The sequence below is a fragment of the Carettochelys insculpta genome, chromosome 10 (assembly GCF_033958435.1).
Source record: "Carettochelys insculpta isolate YL-2023 chromosome 10, ASM3395843v1, whole genome shotgun sequence".
Classification (NCBI taxonomy): Eukaryota; Metazoa; Chordata; order Testudines; family Carettochelyidae; genus Carettochelys; species Carettochelys insculpta.
The window spans coordinates 41,468,816-41,496,185 of NC_134146.1; the positions used below are offsets into that span (position 1 = coordinate 41,468,816).

The 27,370-nt window shown below is 41.1% G+C and overlaps 1 protein-coding gene across 9 annotated transcripts in view; it reads right to left on the bottom strand.

Annotated features, from left to right (window-relative positions):
- Positions 1-27,370, bottom strand: part of TBL1XR1 (TBL1X/Y related 1) — a 212,848-nt gene that overhangs the window by 32,472 nt on the left and 153,006 nt on the right. For 6 of the 9 annotated variants that reach the window (XM_075003874.1, XM_075003870.1, XM_075003875.1 and 3 more), the window contains 3 exons: positions 10,061-10,163; positions 5,688-5,833; positions 3,117-3,339 (listed from right to left, as the gene is read on the bottom strand). In XM_075003874.1, the coding sequence (XP_074859975.1) occupies positions 3,117-3,339; positions 5,688-5,833; positions 10,061-10,118 (427 nt within the window). In that variant the 5' untranslated portion in view covers positions 10,119-10,163. Of the gene's footprint in view, positions 1-3,116; positions 3,340-5,687; positions 5,834-10,060; positions 10,164-22,182; positions 22,267-27,370 lie in introns of all 9 variants that reach the window. The other 3 variants (XM_075003877.1, XM_075003872.1, XM_075003879.1) reach the window with 2 other exon arrangements.

The window sequence follows — 27,370 nt, forward strand, 5'->3', positions numbered from 1 at the left end:
CTCGGGAACTTCCCCGAATTTGGCCGATAAGGCCCGACACGAAAGGGTCGACTCTAAGGCCTCTAGTCTAGATAAAGCTACAAAAAACTTCTTTACTAACACCCCCAACACTTTTGCAGAATCATAGGCATCTGCCTATAATTTCCGCTCAGTACAAGCTTCGAAAACCTCGTTGGCCATTTCCACTAACAAGTGATGGGGCTGTCCGTCAGTTCTTAGGTCAGGACAGAGGCGGAACGGGTCCTTCGGGACTCCCGCTTTTTCCAGGCATTTTAGGAGGGCTTTGTACGCATGTTTTGGGTCTTCCTCCAGCTTTAAGGGTTTTCGAATACCTTCTAATTTTACTTGACGGCTCTCTGCAGAGGGGAAGAATCGGGCGGTGGGATGAATGCTAAGAACACAATGCAGGGCCGCCGGGGATAATTCTACCAAATACTTTTTGTCATCCCCTGAATCAAACAGCTGTCCCTCCACTTGGGAGTCGTCAGGACCTTGGATTTGGTGATACTGAGCATGACGGAATAGCTCATCGGGCCCCTTACACCGAGGATCATCCCACGGACATCCTGTCCATGACGTCATGTAGCGCCCCCTAGGGTTCGGGCGGTCCACGGGAGGAGCCTGATAGGGAAGGGCCCGAGACATTACAATCAGGATTTCCAAAGTATGACTAATATAATGAATAGAATTACACCCACCAGGAAAACCACAACTCCCTGAGGGGTCTCTAGATTTCAGTAATTATCTAAATTAGTCCAGGGGTTAGGATGGGTTATATTCATTGACCCCCTACCTTTTGTTGTAATAATGACAAAGTCTGATTCTTTAGAAATGACAACTGTATTGTTTAACAAGCGAATAAACTATTTAAAATAATAAGCAGTTTACAATTCTTTATTCCTTACTACTACTTGTACAGTTATGTTTCCCAGCTATTTAGCTCTATTTTCTATATTACTAAGTGAATTCTGTGGTTAACAACTTACACTATTAGTATTACTAAAGCTTTTCTGTAACTATTAACTGAAACTTATCACTCTATTATATGTATACTTACAACCTTATACTTACAAGTCCTATGCTAATTAGTAGAAACATTACGTGTTGCGGTGGATTTGGTTACGAGGCCTGAGTTGCGCCTGGAGTTCCAGGGGAGGTGGTCAGACAGGTGATCAATCTGCTTGACCGGCGCTTGATGATACGTGCGCTGCTACCTCCTCGAGCACCGGTAGGGCAGGGTCTTTTATACCCTTCCAAACTGCCCCCTTCCCTCATGAAAGTGGGGAGATTTTGATAAGCCAATCAGGGAAATAATTTAGGTGACATGCTGGGTTGCTACCTGAGTTTGCTTTTTTAAGGTTAGAGCCTGAGATTGAGGCGCAAAATTCTGGCGCAAATAACTTTGATATTCTGCCTGACAACAGGACGTGGTTTGTGGTCCAGTCAGAGTGTGTGGTAATGCCTGCCTTGCGAGCATGGCCTGGCCAAATGCAGACACTTACTTAACAGGGAGGAGGAGACTTACTGCTGCCACAGACTGCACCCTGGCAGGAGAAGCACGCGGTGGCAGCTCCTGCAGGCCACGAGGTGGCCCCTCCTGCAGCATGTGGTGAGACACCATTAGCCACGCGCAGCAGGTGCCTCAAGCCGCATGCAGCATGGCGAGGTACCTCTAACTGCACATGCACAGTGAGATGCTTCTAGCTGCACATGGCAAGGCAGCTGGTGCGCAAGGCAAGGCGCCTTTAGCAGCGTGCAGTGAGGCAGCTGCAGCCATGTGCGGCAGCAGGGTCGCAGACATGCGGCAGGATCTGAGACATGGGTGGGGGGGGAGGGGCAGGGGCTTCTCCAGTGGCGGATTTGGTGAGTGGCAGGGTTTTTTTTTTGTTAGTTTGATTTCTGTTATTTTTATTTTATTTTTTGGTTTTGCATGGGATTTTTTTTTGCCGGGGGGGGGGGCGGGGGGCAGTAAACCCTCACATTTAATGGACTTTCAGGAATAACGGGCACCCTTACCCCTCTATTAGTCTGTTACATGGAGGGTTTATTGTACCTCTCTAGCCTGGTTCAAGTTTTCTGCCCTGATTCCTGCATGCAAATCTTGCATCAGTTCCACTGGAGATCTCATCTTCTCTTACTGAGCATGCTGGGCACTCTTCAATACCTGTTTGCAACACTCTGGATTGCAGGTATCATCACCATCTGAGAACCCTGATCAGGTCAAGCCTCATTAAGTGGTGTGATCTTTCCCCTCCCCCTTCTTTTCTCTTTCTTTCTCTCCCCGATAGGCACAGCCTCTTGCCCTTGGTTTATGGGTAGTAAGAGTTGTTGGATTTACTGTGTAATTGCTTTGTTTGCTCGGCTACAGTCAAATAAAATAAGTTTTCATTTGTTAAGCTAGTGGCTTTGCTCTTTTTTTCTCTCCCTTTCTTTTGGGGGTGTTGTTTTGGCTTCCCCATTCACTTTGCAGCAACACACCTTGTACTAAGCTAAAAGATCCCTGTAATGCCCAGAAATCCTGTGGGGTTTGCCCACTGAGTGGTTTACTACTACAATGGTTGTGCACTGGAAGTGGAGATTGGAAAACGGGTACTGAACGTGGATGGCATGAGCATGGCAGCTGAAAGTGCTGTTTAGCCAAGCCTCTGAGTCCAAGGGCACATAAGGGCCAGAGCCTAAGGCTGGCCCTGGCACCCTAGGGCTGGCAGGAACCTCAAGAGGTCAGAATTCAGCTGCCTGCCTAAAGCAGAATCATCCCTAACTAAATCATCCCAGCCAGGACTTTGTCAAGTAAACCTAAAAACACAAGCACACACTGATAGAATTATTCACCTCTCCCCTGCAGTCCCAAGTAAATGAGCATACCCCAGGGTCACGGGCAAATCTGTTAAAAACAAACAAACATTCTCCACAAGTCATGGGGTTACCGATACCAGCCTCTTTATCTGATGGGTGAATTTTCTATCTGAGGGGTACTCTTCTGATACAACAAGAGGCTATATCTGCTGATGAAAAGCTTTATTAAAGAAGTAGGCATTACGTATTATATAATAATATATATTATGAACAACAAGGATATAACCACAAATTGTATATAATACTTTGCCCCAACTTACTTGCTATAGTGTGCGCTCCATTCTCTTCTCCATTTGCAGTATTTTCTCCATTTTTTGCAGAACCCTGTTGGTTAGTGGCGGCAGCAGCAGCAGCAGCAGCTGCTGCTTGTTGTTGTGCAAGTTTATCTCTGTAGGCCTGTTGTCTTGTTTGTACCACATCAGGCATTACTGCATCTATCAGTGAGAGAGACTCTATCGGCCTACCGTCAAACAAGGTACCATCCTAATTTGGGGACAGGAAAAACACACAGAAAAAAATATAAAAAACATTAGCTGTCTTTAAAAAAATTCAAGGAAAAAAACTGTGTGTTCCAAAAATTGAAAGTTATATAATAAAAAGGCAACCAGTCACAAAGGTGGGAAGAAATGTATAAAACATTTTTAATTCTCTTTAATTGGGCTTGGAATTTCTGCTCTGAAGTTGGGACGATCATCACGTGTATTGAGTAAACAAGCCACCACAGGCCTCGAGCAAAGGCTCTGAGGCAAAAAGTTACATGCCTTACATTTGAAACCTTCCATAAGCCACTTATTAATAAGATTTTTAAACATGAGTGACTACCATAAAAAAAAAATCAACTGTATGTTTCATCAGCAGAATACCTTTCAAGTTTACTCTAGGGCTTATGAAGTCCTATGAAATTTTCCATAAACACAGTATCTGGAGCTCTGAGTAATTTTTGCTTTTTTTTTAAAATGGTGTTAGAATAAATTAAAAACAACAAAAAATTTTACCCTGAAATGGTCAAGACCCAGTCAAAAATAGTCTTTTTTACATTAGCTAAGGCCTTACTAGGGTCTGTTTCTAGACTCTAGAAGGATTCCTTCTGATAAACAGAGACTCACTCTCTCCTGTTCTGAGAACTTGCTTTGTTTTTATGACCCTTCCTAAGGAAATGGATTTCTTTCACGCAAGCTGCAGAAGCTACAGCGAAACCAACTCAAAGGCCTGAGGGAGACTCTGAGGACATCAGAACTCATGCAAACTCTTTTTGTCTGCCATAGCTTAAATGAAAGATATAAAGGCCACTAGCTGCAAGAAGCTGATATTACAGGATATGTATCTTTCTCCACTGCTGGAAAAACATTCATGGAATAAGCATGGAAGTGTCAGTTATACTAGATCTTACCAGAGATCAATAAGCCAGTTCAGGCAAAATATGAATCTCCCTGGCATGTTTATCATTCCCGTACTAACCAAATACTTTCTTCATTTAGGGAGCCCTTCCTTTCTTTGCATGAGCTCCCGACAGTTAGAAGTGTACTGGTAGAATCTCTCTCATCCAGAAATATCCATGATCTGCAAGGACCATCGATATTGCTGAACTAGAGACCCACAGTGGCTGGGAGTGGGGGCTGGCTGGGAAGCCAACGGCAGAGGGGCTGGGGGTCAGGACCAGAGCCAGCAACTGGTAGCTTAGCCAGGAGGGGAGTCCAGCGGCCAAGATGCAGGTGGACCCCTGGGAAAGCCGCGGGGCCAGCATTACTCTTCCCTGGTCTGGCAAACTCTCGTTTGGCACTTATCAGGTCCCCAGGGTGCGGGACCAGGTAGGTTCAACATGTATGGCTCGCTCTCTCTCTCCTCCCAGCCCACCTTTACAAGGCCTGTAGCTACAACAGATAATAGAATCATATACCACTCTACTGAAACAGGGGCTTCCCCAGTCCTTTCATTAAGGACACATCATATACTTTGGAAATCCCAACAAGGCCATTTATTGAACATTCTGTTTCCAGTGATTGAGAAAGAAGCTACAATTCAAATATAAGGAAGTTTCTGGGCTTGCTGGTAGGTAACAGGTGGCATCAGGGAGACCACCCCTGAGTGGAAAGGGGAAGTAATAAACCTTAAGGCTATGTCTACAGGGCGCTCCAAAGTTTGAGGCATAAGGGTACTGGCAACAGAGGCGGGGTTTAGCCAGCAGAGGCACGTCCACACGGCCTCTGCAGTGCCAGCACCCCCTTCTGCTGATGCCGAACTCTAGCGGGGCTATGGTAATGAGCTTCAGGAGTACGGAAATGGCACACCATTTGCAATCCCGAGAACCTCATTTTGTATAGCTCTGCCGACAGCAGCACCAGGCGGAGTGCCATGTAGACCCAGCCTAAAGGATCTGAGTAAGTTCCCAAACTTTTGGTTTATTCTCCAAACTGAAACTCAGAACCTCTAGGTGTTTGCCCGTCATTAATCTCGGTCCACCCTGGAATGAAATTTTTCAAACAGAAGTTAAGAGTCCTTGTTTTTTTGTACTATTATTTTTACAATCTGTGTAATTTTTGGATGAACTACAATATCATATTAGGAAAAAAAACTCTACAGATAACGGACCTTTGAGAAATGAGCCAGCACACCATGCGTGGTGTTGTGTGGCTGCACGGGGCAGAACCCCTACACAGTTATGTCACTCCATTCTGGTTCCACCAGTGGAGTCATGGTTAACACCAGCAGTAAGGAATCTGAAGTAGAAGTAAATAAATAGGATACAAAAGAGTTAAGAAAAAAGTACCAGTATTCAAATTTTAACGTAAGCAAGCACATAATGTTTTATAGATACCAAGAAAACCTCTTACCTCATTAATACTGACTTCAGCTTCTACATATTGCAGACCTTTCTGGATGATGGAAATCAAAGCAGCTGGTGGCACCAGAGCACCATTTATATTTGACTGGCTGATATGGCTCTCTATACCAAAGGTAAATGCTGAATGAGAAAACCCTAAAGACAAGGGGGAAACTATGAGAACTGATTTACCCATATACGGAAAACTTCATTTCTCAAAATATTAAAAGATCTTTTGGTTACAGAGACAAACATTATAGCAAACATATAAAAGAGCAATCTCAAACACTCCTGTGGAAAGTCAATTAGAGGCATATTTCCTCAATTATATTTTTAACAGTGTAAGCAATACAAAACACAAATATAGAAAATGTCAGTTATAGTAAGTTTGTATTTGCAACACACACGGTAGGATAAAAATACCATTTAATAGTCTCTCTCTTTTATTTTGATAAGTTACCTTTTATATTTCCCTCTTTCAGTTTAGTTAATCTTGTTTATTTTTGTTGATTGCTACTGCTTATTTCCTCAGTAGAACTGATTATAAGTTATTGGTAATAAAGCAACTGAAGGGCTCTGCTGAGATTCACCTGTTATTTTTCTTTGCTCATAGATTTTTTTTTACATTATATACAAAGAGAAATAACATGTATACATAGCACACAGCTAAATTTATGACAGAACATTTTCTCTATGTGTGCTGATATTTAAAATGACATACTTGCTGCATACTGATTCAAGAGTGGCAAATTTATCACAAGGCATCAGAGACATTGGAAATTAACCTATTACTTATTTGATTACTCTGAAAAGATTAATGTATCATAAAGAATAATGGACCAGCTATGCCTTTAAAATTCCCTCTTGGGAAACTACTTTTAAATATTTTATATGTATACTGTATATATTATATATTAATTAATTTTGTTACAATAGCAATCTACAAACAACCCAAGAATTTATAATGATTTTCTGTAAATTCATCTGGAACACTGAAGCCACATCTACACTGGCTCCTCCCTTTCAAAAGGGCCATGTTAATGAGAGAGTTCAGAAAATGCTAATGAGGCGCTGACATGAATATGCAATGCCTCATTAGCGCAATGGCAGCCCCACGTGATTCGAAAGTGCTGGTTTCGGAACGCATGCCACCTAAATAGACAGGGACCTTTCGAAAGGACACCCCTGACTTTGAAAGCCCCTTATTTCTAAAACAAAATAGGAAGAAGGGGCTTTTGAAATCGGGGTGGGGGGGTGTCCTTTCAAAAGGTCCCCATCTACATGGACAGCGTGTGTTCTGAAAGCTGCACTTTCAAATCTTGCACAGCTGTCATGCTAATGAGGTGCTGCATAGTCATGGCAGCACCTCATTAGCATCTTCTGAACTCCCTTATTAACAAGCCCCTTTCAAAAAGGGAGAGGCCAGCATAGACACAGCCCGAGTGTATGGGGGTTGGGGCACAATTGGGACAGGAAGACTTAGCACTGCTTTTTCAGGCTCTTCTCGAGCAGCGTGCTGATGATGTATTACTCTCCATCTCAGAACAAACAAGAAAACGCCACTCAACAGAAAAAGAGAAGGATTTTATGCTGGAGCTCAGTAAATGACAATAAATGCATCTAACAGCACGACATTAATGATTACTGTTCAGGTAGTGGAACTCTCTAATTTGGTAACTATCTGTCTATCTATCAAGGCTTACAATATCTTTCCTGACCCAAATGGCCATTGATCAGCACATCAAAGCTGGATCTACATGGTCCCTCCCTTTCTGAAGAGGCATGCAAATATGGCCAATCAAAAATGCAAATGAAGTGCAGATTTACAAATCTCATACCTTATTTGCATACTCTCATGCAATTGCATTTTCTGAAGTGATATTTAAAAAAAAAACAAAAAACCAAAAAGATAGCCATGTAGATGGGGTTCCTTCAAACCCCGTTTTCAAAAGATCCCTTATTCCACAAACAAAATAGGAAGAAGGATACTTTCAAAAGCAGGCTCTCTTTTTGAAGGAATCCTATCTACACAGCTTTTTTTTTTTTTTTTTGAGATACCACTTCCAGAAACACGATCATGTGAGAGTATGCAAATGAAACACAATTTGTAAATCTATGCTTCACTTGCATTTTCAATCAGCTGCATTTGCATGTCCCTTCTGAAACAGAGGATCTATGTAGTGACAGCTCAAATGTAGAAGGTATTGATAAGTGGCCCTTAGGAAAGTATGCAGGTCATCTTTGGCTCATTGCTACTGAAAATATCTAAGATATTATTTGAAAAACATAAAAAGTTTGAGAAGAAGAAAGAATCTCTGAAACTAAATCATTCAGCTCAAGTAATTATAGCAACCCAGTGACCAGTAAATAATTTTTTTTAAATTAATTTTAGAGTTATTCCTCCACTAATCTGCATGGTCACATGAACAAGGGTTCAACGATGTAAAAGAAAGGAATGCTTCTACAGCACTGATTTTCCAAAAGAAGCACCATAACTGATAGCTAATAATCCAAATCTTAGTTTTCAAATGATGAAATATTACTAAAAGCCACTAACCAAAACTCAAAACGCACACGCTGAAATAAAAGTCCATATCCTTGTACTGAGAGTTGTTTAATCCAATGATCCCTTGCTGTCAGTACCAACAGCGATACTTCAGGTGTTTGTGGTTGATCTCTGCATAAAATGTTCCCTACTGTACCTTAATGATCAACAGTTCAGCCACCCGATGTAGCAGAAAAGACCCTGACTGCTTGACATTAAATTATGCCATCTCTAAGGTAGGAACAAACCTGGGTTACTCTAATGTCCAGCATCACAACTATGAGGTTGGTATTTTAAGTTGTTCGATGTGAAATGAAGATTAGATCCAAAACAAACATTAGACACCGTCTAGCAATGTTCTCTCTAATCTTTTCCATCCATGTTCAGAATACATTTTTATGTGCACTGCTAATAGAAGCAAAACCTAACTGTGGGAGCTCTGCTAATCAGCTGTATGGCATTTGAATCTCTTTTGAGCAGCTGCACAAGAGCACAGCTTATAGGGAAAAAAACTCCAAGTAAATAGAAGAGATATAGGAGCCACTCAGTCCCATTTTCAAGAGTGATTTAGGCTTTTAAGAGCCTAAATCCAACTGACTTGCACTGAAATCAATGGCAGTTAGTGCCTAACCTGCTTAGGAATGTGAGAAACTACTTGAGGCACCTCTCTGCCTCTTTAGGTGCCCAAAAACCTTTGAAAATTTGACCTTTAATCACCAGGCATTTTTGAAAAGTTTACTGTTAATCTAATCGATTTTCTTGTTCAGGTCAAATAGCCTCACTCAACCGGCCTAAGAGCCATATGTGGCTAGAGTGTTGGACACCACAGACTTAGGCATCTTACATGAGAATGAATGATTTTGCTGCAGCTTTTGCTCTTCAGACAATATCGCAAAGAAAAAAAAAAGCATAGCTGGGTTCTAGATAATCATGTTCACAAAATATACACAAACATGTATGTCTAGTTACATATGATTTGCTCTGACTGGTTTCTGAGAGCTTCTAAACAAAGAAAGGTGAGTACCGTGAAAGGGCTCAAACTATTTAAAGGGGAATACCCTTTTACTGTATGCTACAGACATCATAGCCCCACATGTGTACAAATGGGAAATAATATCTTTCCTTTCATGTATGACAAAGGCATCAGACTTTTGCTCTGCCCAATGATCCTCAAGAGCTAGGGGACTTCTGCTAGTCTTAAACTAAAGAGCGAAGTCTCACAAGTGAGAAACCTATACAAACTGTCTTTAAAACAGGGAAGTTACTTTAGAGATTCTGAAATACATTCCTGGTAAAATCCTTCTAACCACATTTACTCTATGATAAACCCCAGGACTCATTTTCTCATTCATTGATGTTTCCTTATTTGAAAAAGAGCCATGTAATCTTCCTCCATTTTCATGCTTTGTCAAGAAACTGAAATCAAACAAGAACAATGGATAAGAGACTCTTTTGGAGGGCTCCAGAATGGAACTATGCAGGAGAAGAGAGGCCCAAGGTATGAAGAATCTTGACCATCCAAGCACAAAGCTTCTTCTAAGCAAATCAGTTCACAGATCTCAGTGAGCCCCTATTTTATTACCTGGATCTACCAAATTTTAAATTGCTACATCTGATGAAATTGCAGGGGGCAAATTATCAGAATCAATCCTCCTCATGGAGACTGACATAGTGAGAACACAACAAGAAGCAATTCACATCTAGTGGATGAATCCATCCAGTTGTATTCTAAATCCCAAACAGCTTGCATCCGAAAAAGCTGGTTATAGATGAATTACTTCTTGAATACCAAAGGAACTAAGAAATATTAACGTGATAATCATAAACCATGTACTCACCTGACTCTTGCAAGTATCTATATACCAGGAAGTTAACCTCATCACTGCTTATACTCATCTTTATTCCCACTTAAACCATGAGGTCACGACAAAGGATATAACCCTAAAAATAAAGCAAAGACTAAGTCAGATAAGCACTTTTAAATAACTAGTGCCCATTTCTCAACAAATGGTAATAAAAACAAGATACCTCTTCACAATGTTAAAAAATGTAGTTTTTATTTCATAATTTTTACCTTTAAAATGTCATTTATTTTCACATCACTTTAAAAGATCACTTTTAAAAATCAAGCCAGATGTAAATTGGCATAATTTGATGGCATTGTATCAATTAACAGAAACCAAAAGACAGACCTCATTGAAAACTAACACACACACACACACACCCCCTAGGTAATGTAGCTTATAGCAGATCACATTATTAAACGATCTGAACTTCTTTCTACTTGGACAATGAAAATAGAAATGTGTGTTCATGTTTGTTTCTAATCAATTTTATTTTCAGGTTCTCAAGCCACAGCACAATGCTGCATTGTACAATGTGCAAAGACTACAGAGAAAAATTTAGGAAAAGAACCTACTTCCATTAAAATAAAAGCAGAGCAATACAGTCGGGCGCTCTTTTATCTGGCAACATCTGTAATCATGCATGATCTTAGTTAGCCAGACAACCATATATCATGGGTGTAGCCAAGTTTTCTGTGGACCTATAAGTTTCTTTTCAGCCACCAGTTCTGGTTCTCAGTGTTCTGTGTTTTTATTTAGCTATAATTTACCCCCAAATGTCTTCTAAGTGTCCAATAAGCAATAGAAGTCTTGATAATGTTTCTAGACAATACTGAATTCCCATCATCCGGCAAATTCTTTTGTGTGGCACTAGTCGGGTACCACGGGTGCCTGACTATATACATTCAACCTGTACTATTGGCTTTGTAAGCCCCCACAGTATTTTAAACCAAAATAAATTTGGGGGCATTGCAATCTAAAAACTTTCCTTTTAATAAAGGCTTTGTCTACTTTTAATCAACATTTTAACATATATTTTATTTTTAATTTGATAACCACACAGTAACAATAATTGTTAGTGGCATTCAGTAGCAAAAGGAATCACCAAGTGCGTATTTCCTAACAAAAATCTGGGCAATATTTTGCTACAGATATATATCAGCATATAATCCAATTAACTATGAGACCCTGTTAATATTTATTACAAAGTTAACACACTAGACTTTGCCTCTGAACATCTAGATGAAAATGCTAATTTAGGTCACTTTGAAAATATACAGGGCTTATCCTAGATTCTCAGTAGTACTCAAACTATCAATCAACTTGGTATGACTGACAACGTTTATTCAAAACACAAAGGAAGCAGCCCTGTAGAATCCTGAAGACTAACAATAGCATTTATTAGGTAATGAGCTTTTGCGGGAAAGACCCACTTCTTCAGATACTGAAGCAGAACTGAGAGAGAAATCAGACTAACCGGCTACCTCCCTGAGACTAGCGTTTATTCAAGAAAGAACTGTGGTAGAAAAAGTGTGGCAAGTTAAGACTGAGGAATGTTTACAAGGCTGTGAAAATCTTTTCTTGAGGCCTGGCCAAACTTTATGTTCCTCTAACATGTGCTTATAGACCTTAACTTTAAGAAGTCACAAATGCACACAAGGAGCATGACAAAATGGAGGAATGGCCCAAGTTTTATATAACATTAAACTGCACAGCCCATGTTATTCATTTCTACTATGAAACCAAACCTGCCTGCACAAATTATGCAGTAGAATCCACCAGATATTATCTTGCTATCCATCCTGCTCTTCCTTTGCATCAGAGGTCAGCAACCTTGTGGAGGCTGGGAGAAGAATTTGACTTTTGACCTCAACGTACAGTCTGAGTGCCGGTAATACTTTTTAAAGTCACCAGTAGTCCTTCCTTACAACAGCTTCAATTAACAAATTAAGATGCAGAGCTTTACTGTTTAGCTGATGCTTGGTAGCATTAGCTGGTCTATTGTTGATACACAAGTGGCATGACTTTGCAGCCGGGAGCTTGCTCATGGGGCAGGAAGGGTGAGGCTCAGATCCCACCTCACATGCCAGTGAACATCAGCTCACGAGTCGCTCTTGGAACACATGCTGGGGGTTGCTGATCCCTGCTCTACATCTACAGGTATAGTACAACTGTAAATGCTCAGATCATAAATTAAGGTTGAGACAGCAAACCTGCCAATGCGGAGGAAAAAAAATAATAATTTGGTCCCCTGAAAAAGGCAGGAGTTCTGGTGCAGAACACCTCTATCACTAACCAGTAATGCGGCTAGCTATTGAAATATTGGGTGTTTTTCTTAAAGCCCCACCCACTGGGGTCAAAAGATTGAGAAAGAATCCCTGCTTCCACTTAAAAAGTAGTGTCTAGCACTCCCAGTTGCAGAGAAAAGCTTTAAAAAGTAAACTGAGTGCACTGTAAAGCAGAGGTGGGAACCACTGGCCTGTGGTTCAAATTTGGACTGTGGGACTTTGGGCTCCAGTCCTCTGCATCGGGCACATGCAGAGTGGGGGTGTGTGGAACCTCAAACCTAGCAGGCCAGAGACAGAAAGCTGGGGCTGGATCTGGCACACCAGCTCTGACAGGGCATGGGAGGGCAAAAGAAGTAGCTTGGGGAGGTGCCGCTGCTTCTCAGTGCCATTCCTTCAGCTGGGAAAAGGGGAGTGGGGGTGGGAGTGCTGCTGGGAGAGCAAAGCCACGTGTAAGCTGCACCCCTCCTGCAGCCTCTCCCCCCACCCCTCACCCTGCCCTCTTCCTCGCAGATCCCTCATTCCCACCCTGACCCTGTACCTTCCAGACCCCAAACCACCAAGCCTCCTGCACCCTCCCACCCCCAGTCCACTTCTGCACCCTTCCTCCCATTCAGACCCACACCACAAACCCACTTCCTGGCAGCCCCTTCCACATTAACTCCACACTTTTAGGCCCAACACAGAGCCTAGAAGGGCCCACAAAACATATTCGCCATGTCCCCTGTAGGTTCTGGGGCTGGTGTGCCAGGGGAACCAGGGGAGTGTTTCACAGAATCACAGGGCTGGAAGGGACCTCAGGAGGTCATCTAGTCAAGCCCCCTGCTTCAAGTAGGATCAACCTCCACTAAGTAATCCCAGCCAGGACCTTGTCCAGACAGGACTTAAAAACCTCAAGGGATGGAGAATCCACCACCTCTCTAGGTAACGCATTCCAATGCTTCACCACCCGCCTGGTGAAGGAGTTTTTCCTAATATCTAACCTACACCTCTCCCCTTCAACTTCAGACCATTACTCCTTGTTCGGCCATCTGACACCACTGAGAACAGCTTCTCACCCTCCTCTTTAGAGCTCCCCTTCAGGAAGTTGAAGGCTGCTATCAAATCACCACTCCGTCTTCTCTTCTGTAAACTAAACAAGCCCAAATCCCTCAGCCTAGCTTCATAGATCTTGTGCTCCAGACCCTTAATCGTTTTTGTTGCCCTCTGCTGAACCTGCTCCAGCAAATCTACATCCTTTTTATACTGGGGGGCCCAAAACTGGACACAATATTCCAGATGTGGCCTCACCAGTGCCGAATAAAGAGGAATAACTACTTCTCTAGATCTGCTCGAAATGCTCCTCCTAATGCATCCTTGTATGCCATTAGCCTTCTTGGCTACCAGGGCACACTGTTTATTTGTATCCAGCCTTTCATCCACTATAACCCCTAGGTCCCTTTCCATCGTACTGCTGCTGAGCCAGTCAGTCTCCAGCCTGTAACAATGCTTGGGATTCTTCCACCCCAGGAGTAGGACTCTACACTTCTCCTTGTTGGACCACATCACATTTCTTTTGGCCCAGTCCACCAATGTGCCCAGGTCACTCTGGATTCTCTCTCTACCCTCCAACATATCTACCACTTCCTCTAGTTTTGTGTCATCTGAAAACTTGCTGAGGGTGCAATCCAGTCCCTCATCTAGGTCATTAATAAAGATGTTGAATAACACCAGCCCCAGAACCGAGCCTTGCAGCACTCTGCTTGGAACCGACCACCGTCCAGATATTGACCCATTGACCACTACCCGTTGGGCCCGACTCTCAAGCCAGCTTTCTATCCATCTTATAGTCGAAAGATCCAATCCATATTTCCTTCACTTATGGACAAGTATGTTGTGGGAGACCGTATCAAAAGCTTTGCTGAAGTCATGGTATATCGCATCCACTGACTTCCCCGTATCCACAGAGCTTCATACCTCGTCATAGAAGCTAATCAGATTGGTGAGGCAGGACTTGCCCTTGGTGAATCCTAGTTGGCTACTTTTGATCATTTTTCCCTCTTCCAACTGTCCAAAATGGATTCCTTGAGGATTCCCTCCATTATTTTCCCAGGGATTGAGGTACGGCTTACCAGTCTATAGTTCCCCAGATTGTCCTCCTTTCCTTTTTTAAAGATGGGCACTACATTTGCCCTCTTCCAGTCATCTGATATCTCCCCTCATGTCCAAGAGTCTTCAAGGATAATGGCCAAAGGTTCAGCAATGATCTCTGTCAATTCCCTCAGTACCGTTGGGTGCATTAAATCCAGACCCATGGACTTGTGTACATCTAGTTTTTCTAGATAGCTCAGAACTTGTTCCTTCCCCACAGATGGCTATCTTCCACCTTCCCATACTGCATTGTCTAGGACTGTCATGCGGAAGTTGACTTTGTCCATGAAGATTGAGGCAAAAAAAGCATTGAGTACTTCAACTTTTCCTACAGCATCTGTCACTAGGTTACCTCCCTCATCCAGTAAAAGCCCCACACCTTCTCTGATAACCCATTTATTGTTAACATGCTTGTTAACATGTTAACATTGTTAGCATGTTTCCTTTTTTGTTTGTTTCTTTTTGTCTTTCAGTTGGGGACTGTACCAGTGAGGGGTTTTGGTTTGTTTTTGGTTTCTTTGCTTTTCACTTGGGTGATCCCAGACTAATCTTTCTGTGGGCCCACGGTCCTCAACCCAGAAAAGGCTCCTCACCTCTGCTCTAATGATTCAGGAACCAGAAGACAAGCTACATTTGTGAATGTGGTTTTTGAAAGAGAATGCTTTAGTTTGACAATACTGACACTGGTATCAGAGTTTGAAAAAGTCAAAAATGAAAACATCAGACCATCCTCTTATGATCTTGCAACAAGATCTCATATTTTTCTTATTGTCTCAGCACCAGTAAAACATAAAAGGGAGGAGTAGAGATTGGACCTTCTTGGGTTGTTGAAAATGAGTGTCACTTTACAAAACAGGAATAAAACCTGCTGGCTCCCTCACCAAGTTCCTGATATAACCCACAGTAAGGGTTTGTGGTAATTTGATACTAAGGGTCAAGAGGGGAAGTAAAAGAGCAGTAATTAGTGATAAAAAGCGAAGCAAACATAAAACAAGAATAAAACAAAAGAAACCCATAACGTAGATCACTAAAATTTAAAAGACTTTATGCTCTTTCTAGGATTTTCTTCTACTTTAAAATGAGAAAGAGGTCAAATGGCAATTTCTATGATACTTGAACCACATCTCCTTTTTCTGAAGGCTAGTTAGCAGGCTCCTAATTTTAAAAGTACGTTGATATCCTTTACTTACAAATAACACTTGACGTGTTTAGTGATAGTTACTTATGTCACAAACATTCTGATGATGAAAAGAAAAAAGGGGGCAGTTTTTCTTGATAAATCCACAAGCTGAAGGTAACATAGTTAATCACTTCTGGGGTTGACAAATTTCTGAAAATCTGTCCTGCTGCAAGCTTAGGCATTTTGCCTTGCAAAATGCTAGAACAAATGTGTATATTCTATAAATTCCATTATCATTTGGAATATTAAAACAAGTTCAAATATAATTAAGGCCTGTGTTGAAAAAAGATAGAAGATGTAGGCCCTCGTCAACTATGTGACATGTATCAGAAGCTCCATGTAGCATAAGAAACACCCATCACACATATTAGCCCTGTTTAGGCAGACTATTTTGTTGTCACACACTGTACATTACCCTAATTACCTCAAACCACAAGCTAAAGAGAAAGCGCTCTGTGGCAGAGAAAAAAAATAATCCTCAATACAAACAGTTGAGTTTCGGGGGCCAGCATTGAAGCCACCTCATACAGCTACAGCCGCTGAAAAAATTCATAAGAACAACACTTGTTTGGTGCTTCTATTACCATTACGGATTTTTCAGAATTCATTGCTTCACAAGAAAAATAAGAGATAGACAATATGGAGAAACAAGATGTGAATAGAAATATTTAATAGTTAGCAATAAACAGCATTAGTACTACCAAGCGGCCTACCTATTCAAAGCAGCATCGGAAAACTGTGATACAAACATACCAGCCACCTGTTCTTTACTCCAATAAAATAGTTTATTCATCTGTCAAAAGTGTCGTGCACCTTAGGCAAGTAAGCTAGTAACATTTTGCGAGGCTGATTCAAAATGTTCTCCAGCAAGATGTTCAGTGAAGTAAAGATAAATAACTGGCATTTGTCCCACATGAAAACAGGTTTCAGATTTCATTGCTAAAAGGTGGCAGAATATAACACAAACTTTGGAAATACTGAACACTGCCTGAAAAATAAGAAAGCACATTAAATAAACAGCCAGTCTACCGAGTGAGGACTTTAAAAGATTAGAGAATTATTACAGGAAAAGTGTTGCTCAAGTTTCCACATTCTTTCAGAGTCTTGGTTTTAACCATTTTCTACAGTCTTGGTTTAAAACTGCTACTGACTCCCATCTATGTCAACTTTCATTACAAGGGATCCAAACTCTACACAGCACAAATCATTTCAGTGCTGAATTCCCCTGATCTCTTGGTAGAGAATAGAAACAAACAGCCAAGCAAAAAAACTGAGACACATTCTGCAGTACAAGGAGAGAAAAGAAAGTTGGCAAATTTTTGATAAAGAATTAATAAAATTTAATGTAGATAAAAAAGCGCAGGAACAAAAAGTAATCAAGATGCCACTAATTGTTCCTTTTGACAAGCTTCTACTCCATGAAATTTCAATGAGATCTTAAGTGATGGATTCTGGAGTCCTAGTGCAAAACTGGCTTAGCCAGGTATCCTAACATACAGGAATCTCCAAGGAGGAGGAGGGCAAGAAGAGTATGCTCTATAATGCTCCTTTTCATGACCCTGGCAAGAGCACGCCCAATGATGGGGGGGCAGGGTTGAATGGAAAGCTGCCCTAAGGCCTTTAAAATCACCACCAGAGCCTCAGCCAGCACAGAAGTGCTGACCAGGGGACAGCAGTGTGGGCTAGGCTTGCCCCCCTGTCCAAGGCCCCACCAATTCTATTACCCACCCCCAGGCAAGAGGGATCTCAAATTCCAGCAGTGTGCAATGGCCTAGGGCAGAGGGTCAGCAGCCTGTGGCTCCAGAGCTGCATGCAGCTCTTTAAGGAGTCATTTGTGGCTCCATGCCCTGCTGCAACTGAAACAGTAGAACAAAATTTAATTAGTTTAACAGTCGGCAGGGTGACAGGAGCGATCTGGCCATTAAACCAATTACATTTAGTTCCATTATGTCAGCAGTGGAAAGGCAGGGAGCCACCGGCACTACAGGTGGGGTAGTGCTAATCCTGCAGGGGAGCTGGGGAAAAGGGCAGCTGAGTTTGCCCCTGAGGGAGCCATACAGCCAGGCTGACAAGGGGCAAGAGGAGGCATGGGGAGTGGGAATAGCCATGGAGGAGCAGTGGCAGCACATGGAACTGACTGAACAATACCACTTCCTGCTGGCCAAGCATGAGCACAAAACGCCAGCACAACAGGCACCTGCAGTTCAAGCTGTACAAGCTCTTCTGCAAGAAGGCGAGGAACCACCCCACAAACAGCTGGAGGAGCTCATTAACTGAGATGGGTTAATCCTGAGGATGGGGGGGCAGGTTTGGGGCTGAAAGGGGTTAAGCCTGGGGATGGAGGGGAGTGGGTTTGTGGGATGGGAGGGAAAGGTTTAGGGAGTGAGATGGGAAAAGCCTGAAGACCAGGGGAGGGGGAGACGTGTTTGGGCCAAGGGGGTAGAGCCTGGGAATGCAGGGAGGGTTGCAGGGAGGGCTGAGGTGAACATTGTTCCTCCATGCTTAAGAGCCTATCCCCAGGCTTAGGAGTTTTCCTTTTCCTCATTTGCTCTCCAATCCAGGGGTGAAAGAAAAACTTTCTAACTGGTACAAATCATTGTGTGTGCTGTTCTTGAAACAAGGGTTACAGAAAGTATAGTTTGACATTATTCATTATAAACTGTCTTGTATTCATTCACACGTATTGTGGCTCTTGCAGTATTGGTTTTGTAACTGAATTTGACAAATAGCTCTTCTCACTAATTTGGTTGCAGACTCCTGGCCTAGGAAGCTGTTACAACCACAGGGAAGTTCTATTATCCATAAGGCACTGCAGAGGCTGAAGCTTTGTCAGTTAACAACTGAATCCAAAGCAGTCAGTATATTAATGAATTCTAAGTGATCAACTCAGCACAGCCATCCCATCACTTTCTCCTCGAACATACAGAGCTACCTAGGATTTCTGCCAAGGAAAAAATAATAATATTAGAAATATAAATACATTAAATTAGGTAACATACAAATTCAGTCCATTTGTTCTTCCCAGAGCTAGAACAAGATCCAAAATGGTGTTGGTTAGTTTTTGCTGTTTGGGGAAGAGGTCTGCATTCACAAAGGTGGTGTACAGCAAGAACAATGGAGACAGACAGAATAAGTAAGAATTAAGAAGAGTAAAAGAACAGGAAAACATAGAAGTGGGGAAAAAACAATAAAATTTACTGTCCATAAACCAGTGAATTTAATTTATTAACACTCCCTCATTTCCTGCACTTATTCTAAAGGAATGAGATAGCTAGAACTTTTCAGCACTTGAAATTATATTAATATTGCTCTTTTTTCTCCATCTTATCCCAGTTATTTAATTAAATCCAGAATACTCATAATTCATTCATTCCTTCACACAAAATCCTGTGGCAGATGAAGGTCTTATCAATCCTTAAATCCTTAGCTTAATTTGAAAACCGTCCACTGAAAATATTTTTTCAAATGTTGGCAGTTATGTATTGACCCCACAGCAGGAGCCCTCTAGACATTCTAAAAATGTAACAACAGTCTCGCCTGGAAAACATTAACAAGAAACAGAGAAAATTTTCCTGAAACCCACAGTTATTTCTGATATCTGTAGAGCTCTGCAGAGATACAAAATTGATACCCTCATCCACATCTGCATTCATGGATACCTATGGATTTCCAGGGCTCTAGATATTTGGAAACCACTGAAATTTTTTTCACTAAAAGTTTAAAAGTACCATTTTGAAAAGCTATACAGAGAAGTCTGTCATATGAAATTAATTTCTAGGCCACTGTTAAAAACAGGACTTAGAAGAACAGAGCTATCTATGTGATTTCTATGAAATTTAGATTGAAAATAATTTATCAGTGCCAAAACTATTACTTTCTAAGACCAGGATGAATGGGTTGTGCTTTCTCATTCCACTCCAAAGAGAACATTCCAGTCCTGGTTAGGCATACACCTAATGCCCTCTTGCGATTTGGCTTGATAGGTAAATAAAAAAAATCAAACACAAACATTCACAATTTCCTCCAGTAGCCTAGAATTTCCCTCCAGGATCCTCTGTTCCTTCTTCCTAAAGAATCACTGTATCCTGGGTAGAATTAATGAGGGGCACCTACCACAACGAATGAGTCAAAAGCAGAGCTCTGGGCTGTGTAATACAACATACTTCTCAAAATGCAGCAAAGGCATTTTTTTTCTGGTAGATTTAGACTGCACAACACAAGAGTCTATCCAATGCTTTAAGTGCCTTTGAAAAACATCACACAAACAGACTCCTGCGTCAACCCACATATAATGGTACCATGACTGCAAAATGAATATCCCATAAAGGTACTAAATCCCTCCAACAAAGAAAAAACATCGATCAGGTTTTTGTCTCCAATTCAGAAATCCAGGAAAATAACCTCTATTTTGTTTTTAAGCACACACACACACAAAGGCAGAACCTTTATTTTCTTTTTTAAAGATTCTCCCCACCCAAGTCCAGAAAGGCTCTTTGTGATCATCTAGTTGGGCCTCCTGTTATTAAAATGCAATAGAGCTTCTATATAATTTATTTTTGGACTACAACATATCTTTTAAAAAAATCTTCATTTAAAAACAGACAGTGATGGCAAATCCATCACAAATTTTGCTAACTTATTCCAGTGACAGTAAATTGTTTAGCTAGAAAAGCGCTCAGAAATGAAGATGCTTACTTATACAGTAAACTCTCTCATACCTAGCATCTATGATCCAGAGCTCTCAAATAACTGGCATTTTACCTGTAAGTAAATTTTAGTTATGTTTTCCATTAAGTACCATATAACGAAAGTATACAAACAAATACAACAAATACAGTATATGTTAAAAGTGTACAATACTACTGTTCTTGGAAAATAAAGTACTCTGCATATATTTTTGTTTGCTTCCTAATGTGTAATCTTGTTTTTCTGCAGTGTTATGCATTGCTAGGTATGCCTCTCTATTATCCAGATCGGCCACACATGAAAGAGTTTACTATACAACATTTTGGAATGTTTTCTTTCAACCCCTCTCCATAATTTACGTAATAGAAAGTAGACTGAATTCCCCAGAAATATACTATTTCTTCTAAGGTTATTCTTCACAGTACTTTGTAGATTAATTTTAAGGATCCACAAATTCTGGAATCCCATTTGTTAGATGTTGGTACTTCCAGATGAGGCAAGCAGTACAACTTGGTTATCGAGGGCCCTGGGCAGCTATACTGAGACTACTTAAGCATCACCCAGGGAGGTAGGGGAGTGTTGGGAGCTGTTTTCCCTGGGAGATGTGCAATTGTGCAGGCCCTGAGGAGAGAGTCAAATGATGCTCAGCTGATTAGCAGAGTGCCCACAGAAAGGGTCCCCCCTCAACCCTTTGGGGTGGATTTTTTTTTTGTTTGTTTTTGTTTCCACTGGTGGTGCACATCTACACATGCCCCAGGAAAAATAAAACAAATGTATTTTGCACATGGATGGAAAAAAATAGCAGGAACATTCCTTGGGAGTTGCAATGTTTCACCTTTAAATAGAGTCATGCTCAGTTTAATTCAGGGCACAGATTGAAATGAGGCTGAGAACATTTTTGGAGCTGATGTGGTTCCCCCCATTCTTAGTAAACTTCAGATTTAAAGTATTTTGTATTTTCAGTTTCAGTCTCAAGGTCCAGCTTCAGAGTTAACTTTTATGGGCAAGTTATTAAACACCAAAGCACAAGAATGGCATTTGTATTAAAGTGCTCTTGCTCAAGTTATAAAAACACAACAGAAATATCTGTGTCCCATATTTATAAATGTTTACCTGCAAGATTACGTCTGAAATTAGAATTTCTTATGGTAAAATGCTGGCCCAACTCAAGGAGAAAATTTTATTGTGGATGTATTTATCATATGAGTTTAAATTATAACTGGCATTTCCCCATAAGCCTTTGAACGTTGCCTTTTCTTTGACAGTATTATTGACTTACTGCCCCCAAATGTCCTGTTTGTTCTTTCACATTTTCACTTGAGAGATTTTTTTCCCCTACCATCAGGCACAGTTTAATCCGTCCTTGTTAGGATGTTATTATTTGACAATGCTGTTATTAGGGAGTCTCTCTAACCTTCTGAATTCAAAGGAAAACTTTTTAAAGTCTTCAGCAGATAAAAACTGGCTTTGTTGCAATGTTTACTATTTCTGAATTTAGTTCTCTCTTTAAACTGAGGGTATTTAAACATTCTTTTGCTTTCAAAAGCTGAGATATTAAACATGACAACATAGTAATGCATATCCCTGTAACTCTACCTAATGAACCTTCTTACTTGTGTCCCATAGAGTCATCCTCTGATTGTTTTCCTCCTACCTGCCTAAAACATGAGCTGCTTTTCAAATCTTCATCTTTAATCGCTAATGAACTGGTCTTACTTTTAAATCACTATAAAACAGCTCTGTTTTCCAATACGAAAACATAATTTTGCTGGTCTGACTTTTTTTCCTTAGCTCAGTCAGTAAATATTTGTATTGTAAACTTCAGCTTTACTGACCTAATTTATGGCAGCAGTCCCCATCCTTCCATGCCAATTGGAGTGTACGGAGCACACAACGTGACACAGCCAGTTAGGAATTTCCTAAAGAAAGAGAATTAAAACCCTAAAAGAAATGCAATCTCAAATGATGGCCAGATCCTCACAAGTTTCAAAACCAGGTGTTAATTCCCCAGAAACACCTAGCATAGTTCTAGTATAATGTAAGCAACAGATAAGGTCTATTTCTTGTTTTTGTCTACAGTAAAGCAGTAATTAGTTATTGAATCATGAATCTCTTCTACAACTTAATATGCTGTGTGACACAGGAGAGTGGTTTCCTACATATTAACAGAGACAAGTTACAGTATATTCAGAATTGCATTCATATATTATGAGTTAAGTAAGACTAGCTGCTCCATACTTTCTTAGGAAAGTAAAATTCTGACTACCACAGTGAGCATAAATCATATAATTAAAAAGGAAAAAGGAAAGGAGAATTATTTTGCCACATTATACAGCTGCAGTGAGTATCACTTATTTTCCATCAAGGAGAATATTAGTTTCTGAAAACAATTCTTAGAAATTGTTTCGTACGTTGAATATGTATTTAAAGAAATTTATGTCACCATTAATGCTGAACTTCTATACCTACCCACATTTGCTTAAAGAGGAACATTATAAGTCTGACTTTTTAGCAACTACATTTAACTGTGAAGTAAATGTTTTTTATTGACCCGGATGGTTTTATCATTGTTTAAATTTATGAAACTCTTGGCTACTGAATGTATATTTCTTGTGTTTTTAGTGAGGTTTAAAGTTAAGTAACATCATAAATATATGCACATGTATGTATTTTAGTAGAGCCTTTTTTATTAAAGTTCTTTCTAGTTCAATATACTGTAAATTGCTGTATTTCAAATGCAGTCATTTAATGGCAAAAAATTTGTCTATTAACTGCTTTAAAAAACCACAGTATTTCTTTGCACATTCTGTAATATGGGTAGACTGCTGCACTAAAATACCCTGTTACTTAGTTTATATTTAGTTATTTATTTAAAATGGTTTATCTGTGCTATGAGTTACCAGGATACTAGTCTACATGAAGTCAGCCCAGTGCCTGAAGACTACTCCACTACCATTAAAAGTTAAGATAGGATCTGGTTCATGTGTAACCATCTTACAATGGAATATTTCACTGGAACAGTGAATACTCAAACAGCTCTTACATACTGTTCCATGGAATTTTGATGGAGTGAAAGGAGCTGTTAAGCCAGGGTATCTGGAAGCTTAAATAACTATTCGCAGCATTTTTAAAATGTACTTCTTATAGACCGTGGCTTTAGCAAGTGCCTAGAGTTCACAACAGATGTAACTTTAATTTTAAATATAAAATTTAATATATAAACTGGGGCTTTATCTCATTCAATGTTGTCTACATACATAAATTCTCATTACTCTGTTGCAGACAATTTACACCGTATCATTTGTACAGATTTGACAGACAGTGGATTTGCTCTCACAATTTTCCTAATTTGGGGAGTGTCATTTTCCTGTTCTAAACCACCACTACATAATGATTTACAAAAAGATAAAGTTGAATAGCTTAGCATGACATTAAAAATTAGGTTGCCTTTCAGACACAAGCTGTATGAATGGCAATCGCTTTCAAAATGGACAATACTTTTGACAGTATCTTTTTTGACAGGTTTTTTAACAAAAAACAAAAACAAAAAAGGTTCCCTGCTCCCTACCCCCAGCCAATCCTATGGCTGGGGCTGTGGAGTGGCCAGTACTCGGTACCAGCAAGTACTGGCACTTAAAAAAGCACTGACTTTTGATATAATCTTTTCTCAAGGATCTCTCCGGATATTAGAACAAGAAGTCTTGTGGCACCTTATAGACTAACAGATATTTTGGAGCATAAGCTTTCGTGGGCAAAGACCCACTTCATCAGATGCGTGAGTGGGGGGGTGGTTTCAAAGGGACTTTTAAAGAATGGGGTCCCAGAAAAAGGAAGGGCCAGAGCTGACATGGTCTATTCAGCAAGGTGGAAATGGCCCCGTATCAATAGTAGGTATCAAAAGAGGAAAAAACAAAAGTCAGATCAGACAGGGGGATGTGAGCCATTGTCAGAGTCTAATGGGGAGATGTTAACACCCAGGGCAGAGAAGTTGCCTTTGTAAGATGCGAGCTACACTCATGCATCCGATGAAGCGGGTCTTTGCCCATGAAAGCTTATGCTCCAAAATATCTGTTAGTCTATAAGGTGCAACAAGACTTCTTGTTGTTCTCGAAGCTACAGACTAACACAGCTACCTCTCTGATACTTGAGGCTATTAGTTAAATCTTAGAGGGCAAATTTTGGCTGCTTGGTGCAGATAGGCAGATCAGTAAAATTAGGGTAGAGGGGAAAAATCTCTGACTAAACATCTCTCTCCCCTTCACCTCCTTCCTTCCGCCCCCCCACCCCAAAAATCCCAAAACAAAAACATGAGAAGACAGCACTGTCAGACGTGTGATTTGAACCAAGAAGGGACATTCTAGTAGAGAGTCTCAAGGCCCAAATGCTTTATAGATGAACCCCCTCCCCAAGCCAATACCTTGTCTAATTTTCTCCATCCATGTGCAGATTGTTTCATTCATTCATGAATAACTTTTATGTGCACCAAGGTATGTGAAAATGTACACCTCCAGCAGAAAAAGGACCCAGATGTGGGCACTCTGCTAATCACCTGGGTGGCATTTGAATTGCCCCGAGTGACCACAGAGCTTACAGGGAACATCGCCCAAGGTCTAACTGAATTGCACAGCAGTAACTATAACCCAATACACATTAATAAATAACAACATATTCAAAGAGTCAACCTTAGCTTCCTGAAATCATGTCATTATAGGAGCCCATAAAGAAATTAACAAAAGAAAAAAAATTAAGCAATGCCCATTGACCATACTCCTGTGTGTACGTGTGTGAGAGAGAAAGGTAGGACTACCTCAGAAAGGGAGCCTTCCAAACCTACTCTGCAAATCCCACATAGTAGGGTATATGTAACCTTGTTACACTGTACAAATCCTGTGGGAGAGGTCTGCTTGTCTGCAAGAAGTGATGGCTTTGGGAAAAACCGTGGTCTTTCCCTGGCCAAGTAAGCCTCTGTAATTCCATCAACAAGCCATCCTTTAGGACGCTTTTTTAAATCCAGTACAGCTCTTGGGGTCTGGACACAAAAATGCCAAATTCAACATGTATTTAGGTGCTTTCCTGAAAAAGGGCCAGAATAGGGAGTAGAGAGACACTCAGACTTTGGGATCTGGGCACAAAATGTACAGACACCTCAACTTTCAGAAAGGAGAAAACTGGGATCAGCCCTGAGCACTCCTTTGCTTAGGACCCAATAGATCCCAACACTTTGGCGTGTGTTTGGCTTTAGGCACACACATAGTACCATCTGAGTTTGAAAAGTTGTGCACATGCTCAACTTCTTTCCTGCATCAGTGTCTAAGTGAAAAATTACCTAAGGGTTAATTAAGTAAGGAGAGTGCATGCAATTCCCCTACTCATACGTGAACAACTCCCCAGAACAGTCTTCAGAGAAAAGAAATGAACGAAAACAACGATCGTAAGGCTGGCCCATGAAATCATTTAGGAAAATCAAGCTGAGAGCCCAAAAGAACTTATCTGGGGGAGTAGTATGTCAGCTGCCATTGAAAAACACCCACTCTCCCCTCCCCCCAAAAATAAAAATAAAAAACCCTCAAGGTGAGTGCCGCTGAACAGGAAATGGAAGGTAAATGCATTTTATGTACACACACACACTCTCTCTCTCTCTCTCTCTCTCAAATAGAGCATATAAACAAAACTTGTATGTTGCAGGGATGGAGCCAAGGATTCCTAAGTGTGTGAGGGGGCACTGGCCTGGGTGGAGGTGTAAGGGTGTGAGTACTCTGGGTGGTGGTATGGGTTCTGCAGTGTGGCCTCGGATGACAGGCTCAGGGCTGGGATAGAGGATGAAGTACTGGGGTGGAAGGCCTCCGGCCGGGGACTTGAGGCTATTGGGTGGATGCATCTGGGGCTAAGGAGGGTGCGACGGGACTACCGCAAGGAAAAGGACTCTTCTCCACCCCCATCTCCCTCTCCTTGAAGCAGGAGAGGCACCTTTCCCTGCTGTAGCGGCTCCAGGGCTGGGGATGGCAGGATAGGTATTGCACTCCTGCCCCCACAGGTTCCTGGAGCTGAGGCCAGACTACCCCAGCAGAGGCACATTTGGGCTGGCACTGGCTGCAGGCTATTCCTCTCCCTGGCCACAGCAGGTTAGAGGCTGGGCTAGGTTGGGGCCGAAGGTTAGGGCGGCCCTCTTCCCAGCTGCGGCAGGTCCCTGGTGGGTTCCTTGGGCACGTGCATGGTGCTAAATAGGTGGTCACACAGCTTACAGGGAACTTTGCCACACACAGAAGACAATGGCTATGCACCACTGTGTGAGCACAGTGACTGAGTGATTACTGGATCCAAAAAATAAGAAATCACTACAATTCACCATTTAAGAATGATTATATCAGATAAAGATTTGTACTTCACAATTCATTTAGTCCTGTCTCCACCCACTAGAAAACTGACTGTGTGATCCAGCATGTGAGAATGATCACGGATAGTCTTCTTCCCCAAACATACTGGGACTGATATTCCCACAATAGAACATTCAAAGCTCTGTTTAAGAGGTTATGTCAACTGAATTGGATCATATGGTTTCCTGCTGGTACATAAGTGCAAAGGCAAAGCTGAGGGGTTTATTTTCAAAACAGGAGACATCGATCCTGTGACAATGTTCCATTACAGTGACATTATTTCTGTTAGACAGTGATTACATCTACATCAATTGTTTGTACTGATTAATACCGGCACTCTAAAAGTGAAACAGTTTCTCACTATGTTACTGCAGATCAAGTGCATACTGATTGGTTTGAGAACAAATTCCTTCTGAGCTTCCTATTTATCCATAATAAAAATGCTTAACATTATACTAGACAGATAAATTAGGTGGTTTTCTGGCTGACTGAAGTTTAGTTTTGCTTTTCTGGAAACCCTGTTAGCAAATAGCAATTATTGATCCAGTAATCTGGCACAGGTCCTTTTGTTATGAATAATATACTTAGGTTATTGATAGTAACGATCTAGCCTCTGTGGTCCTTAAAACTATTTTCTTCTGAAGGAGTC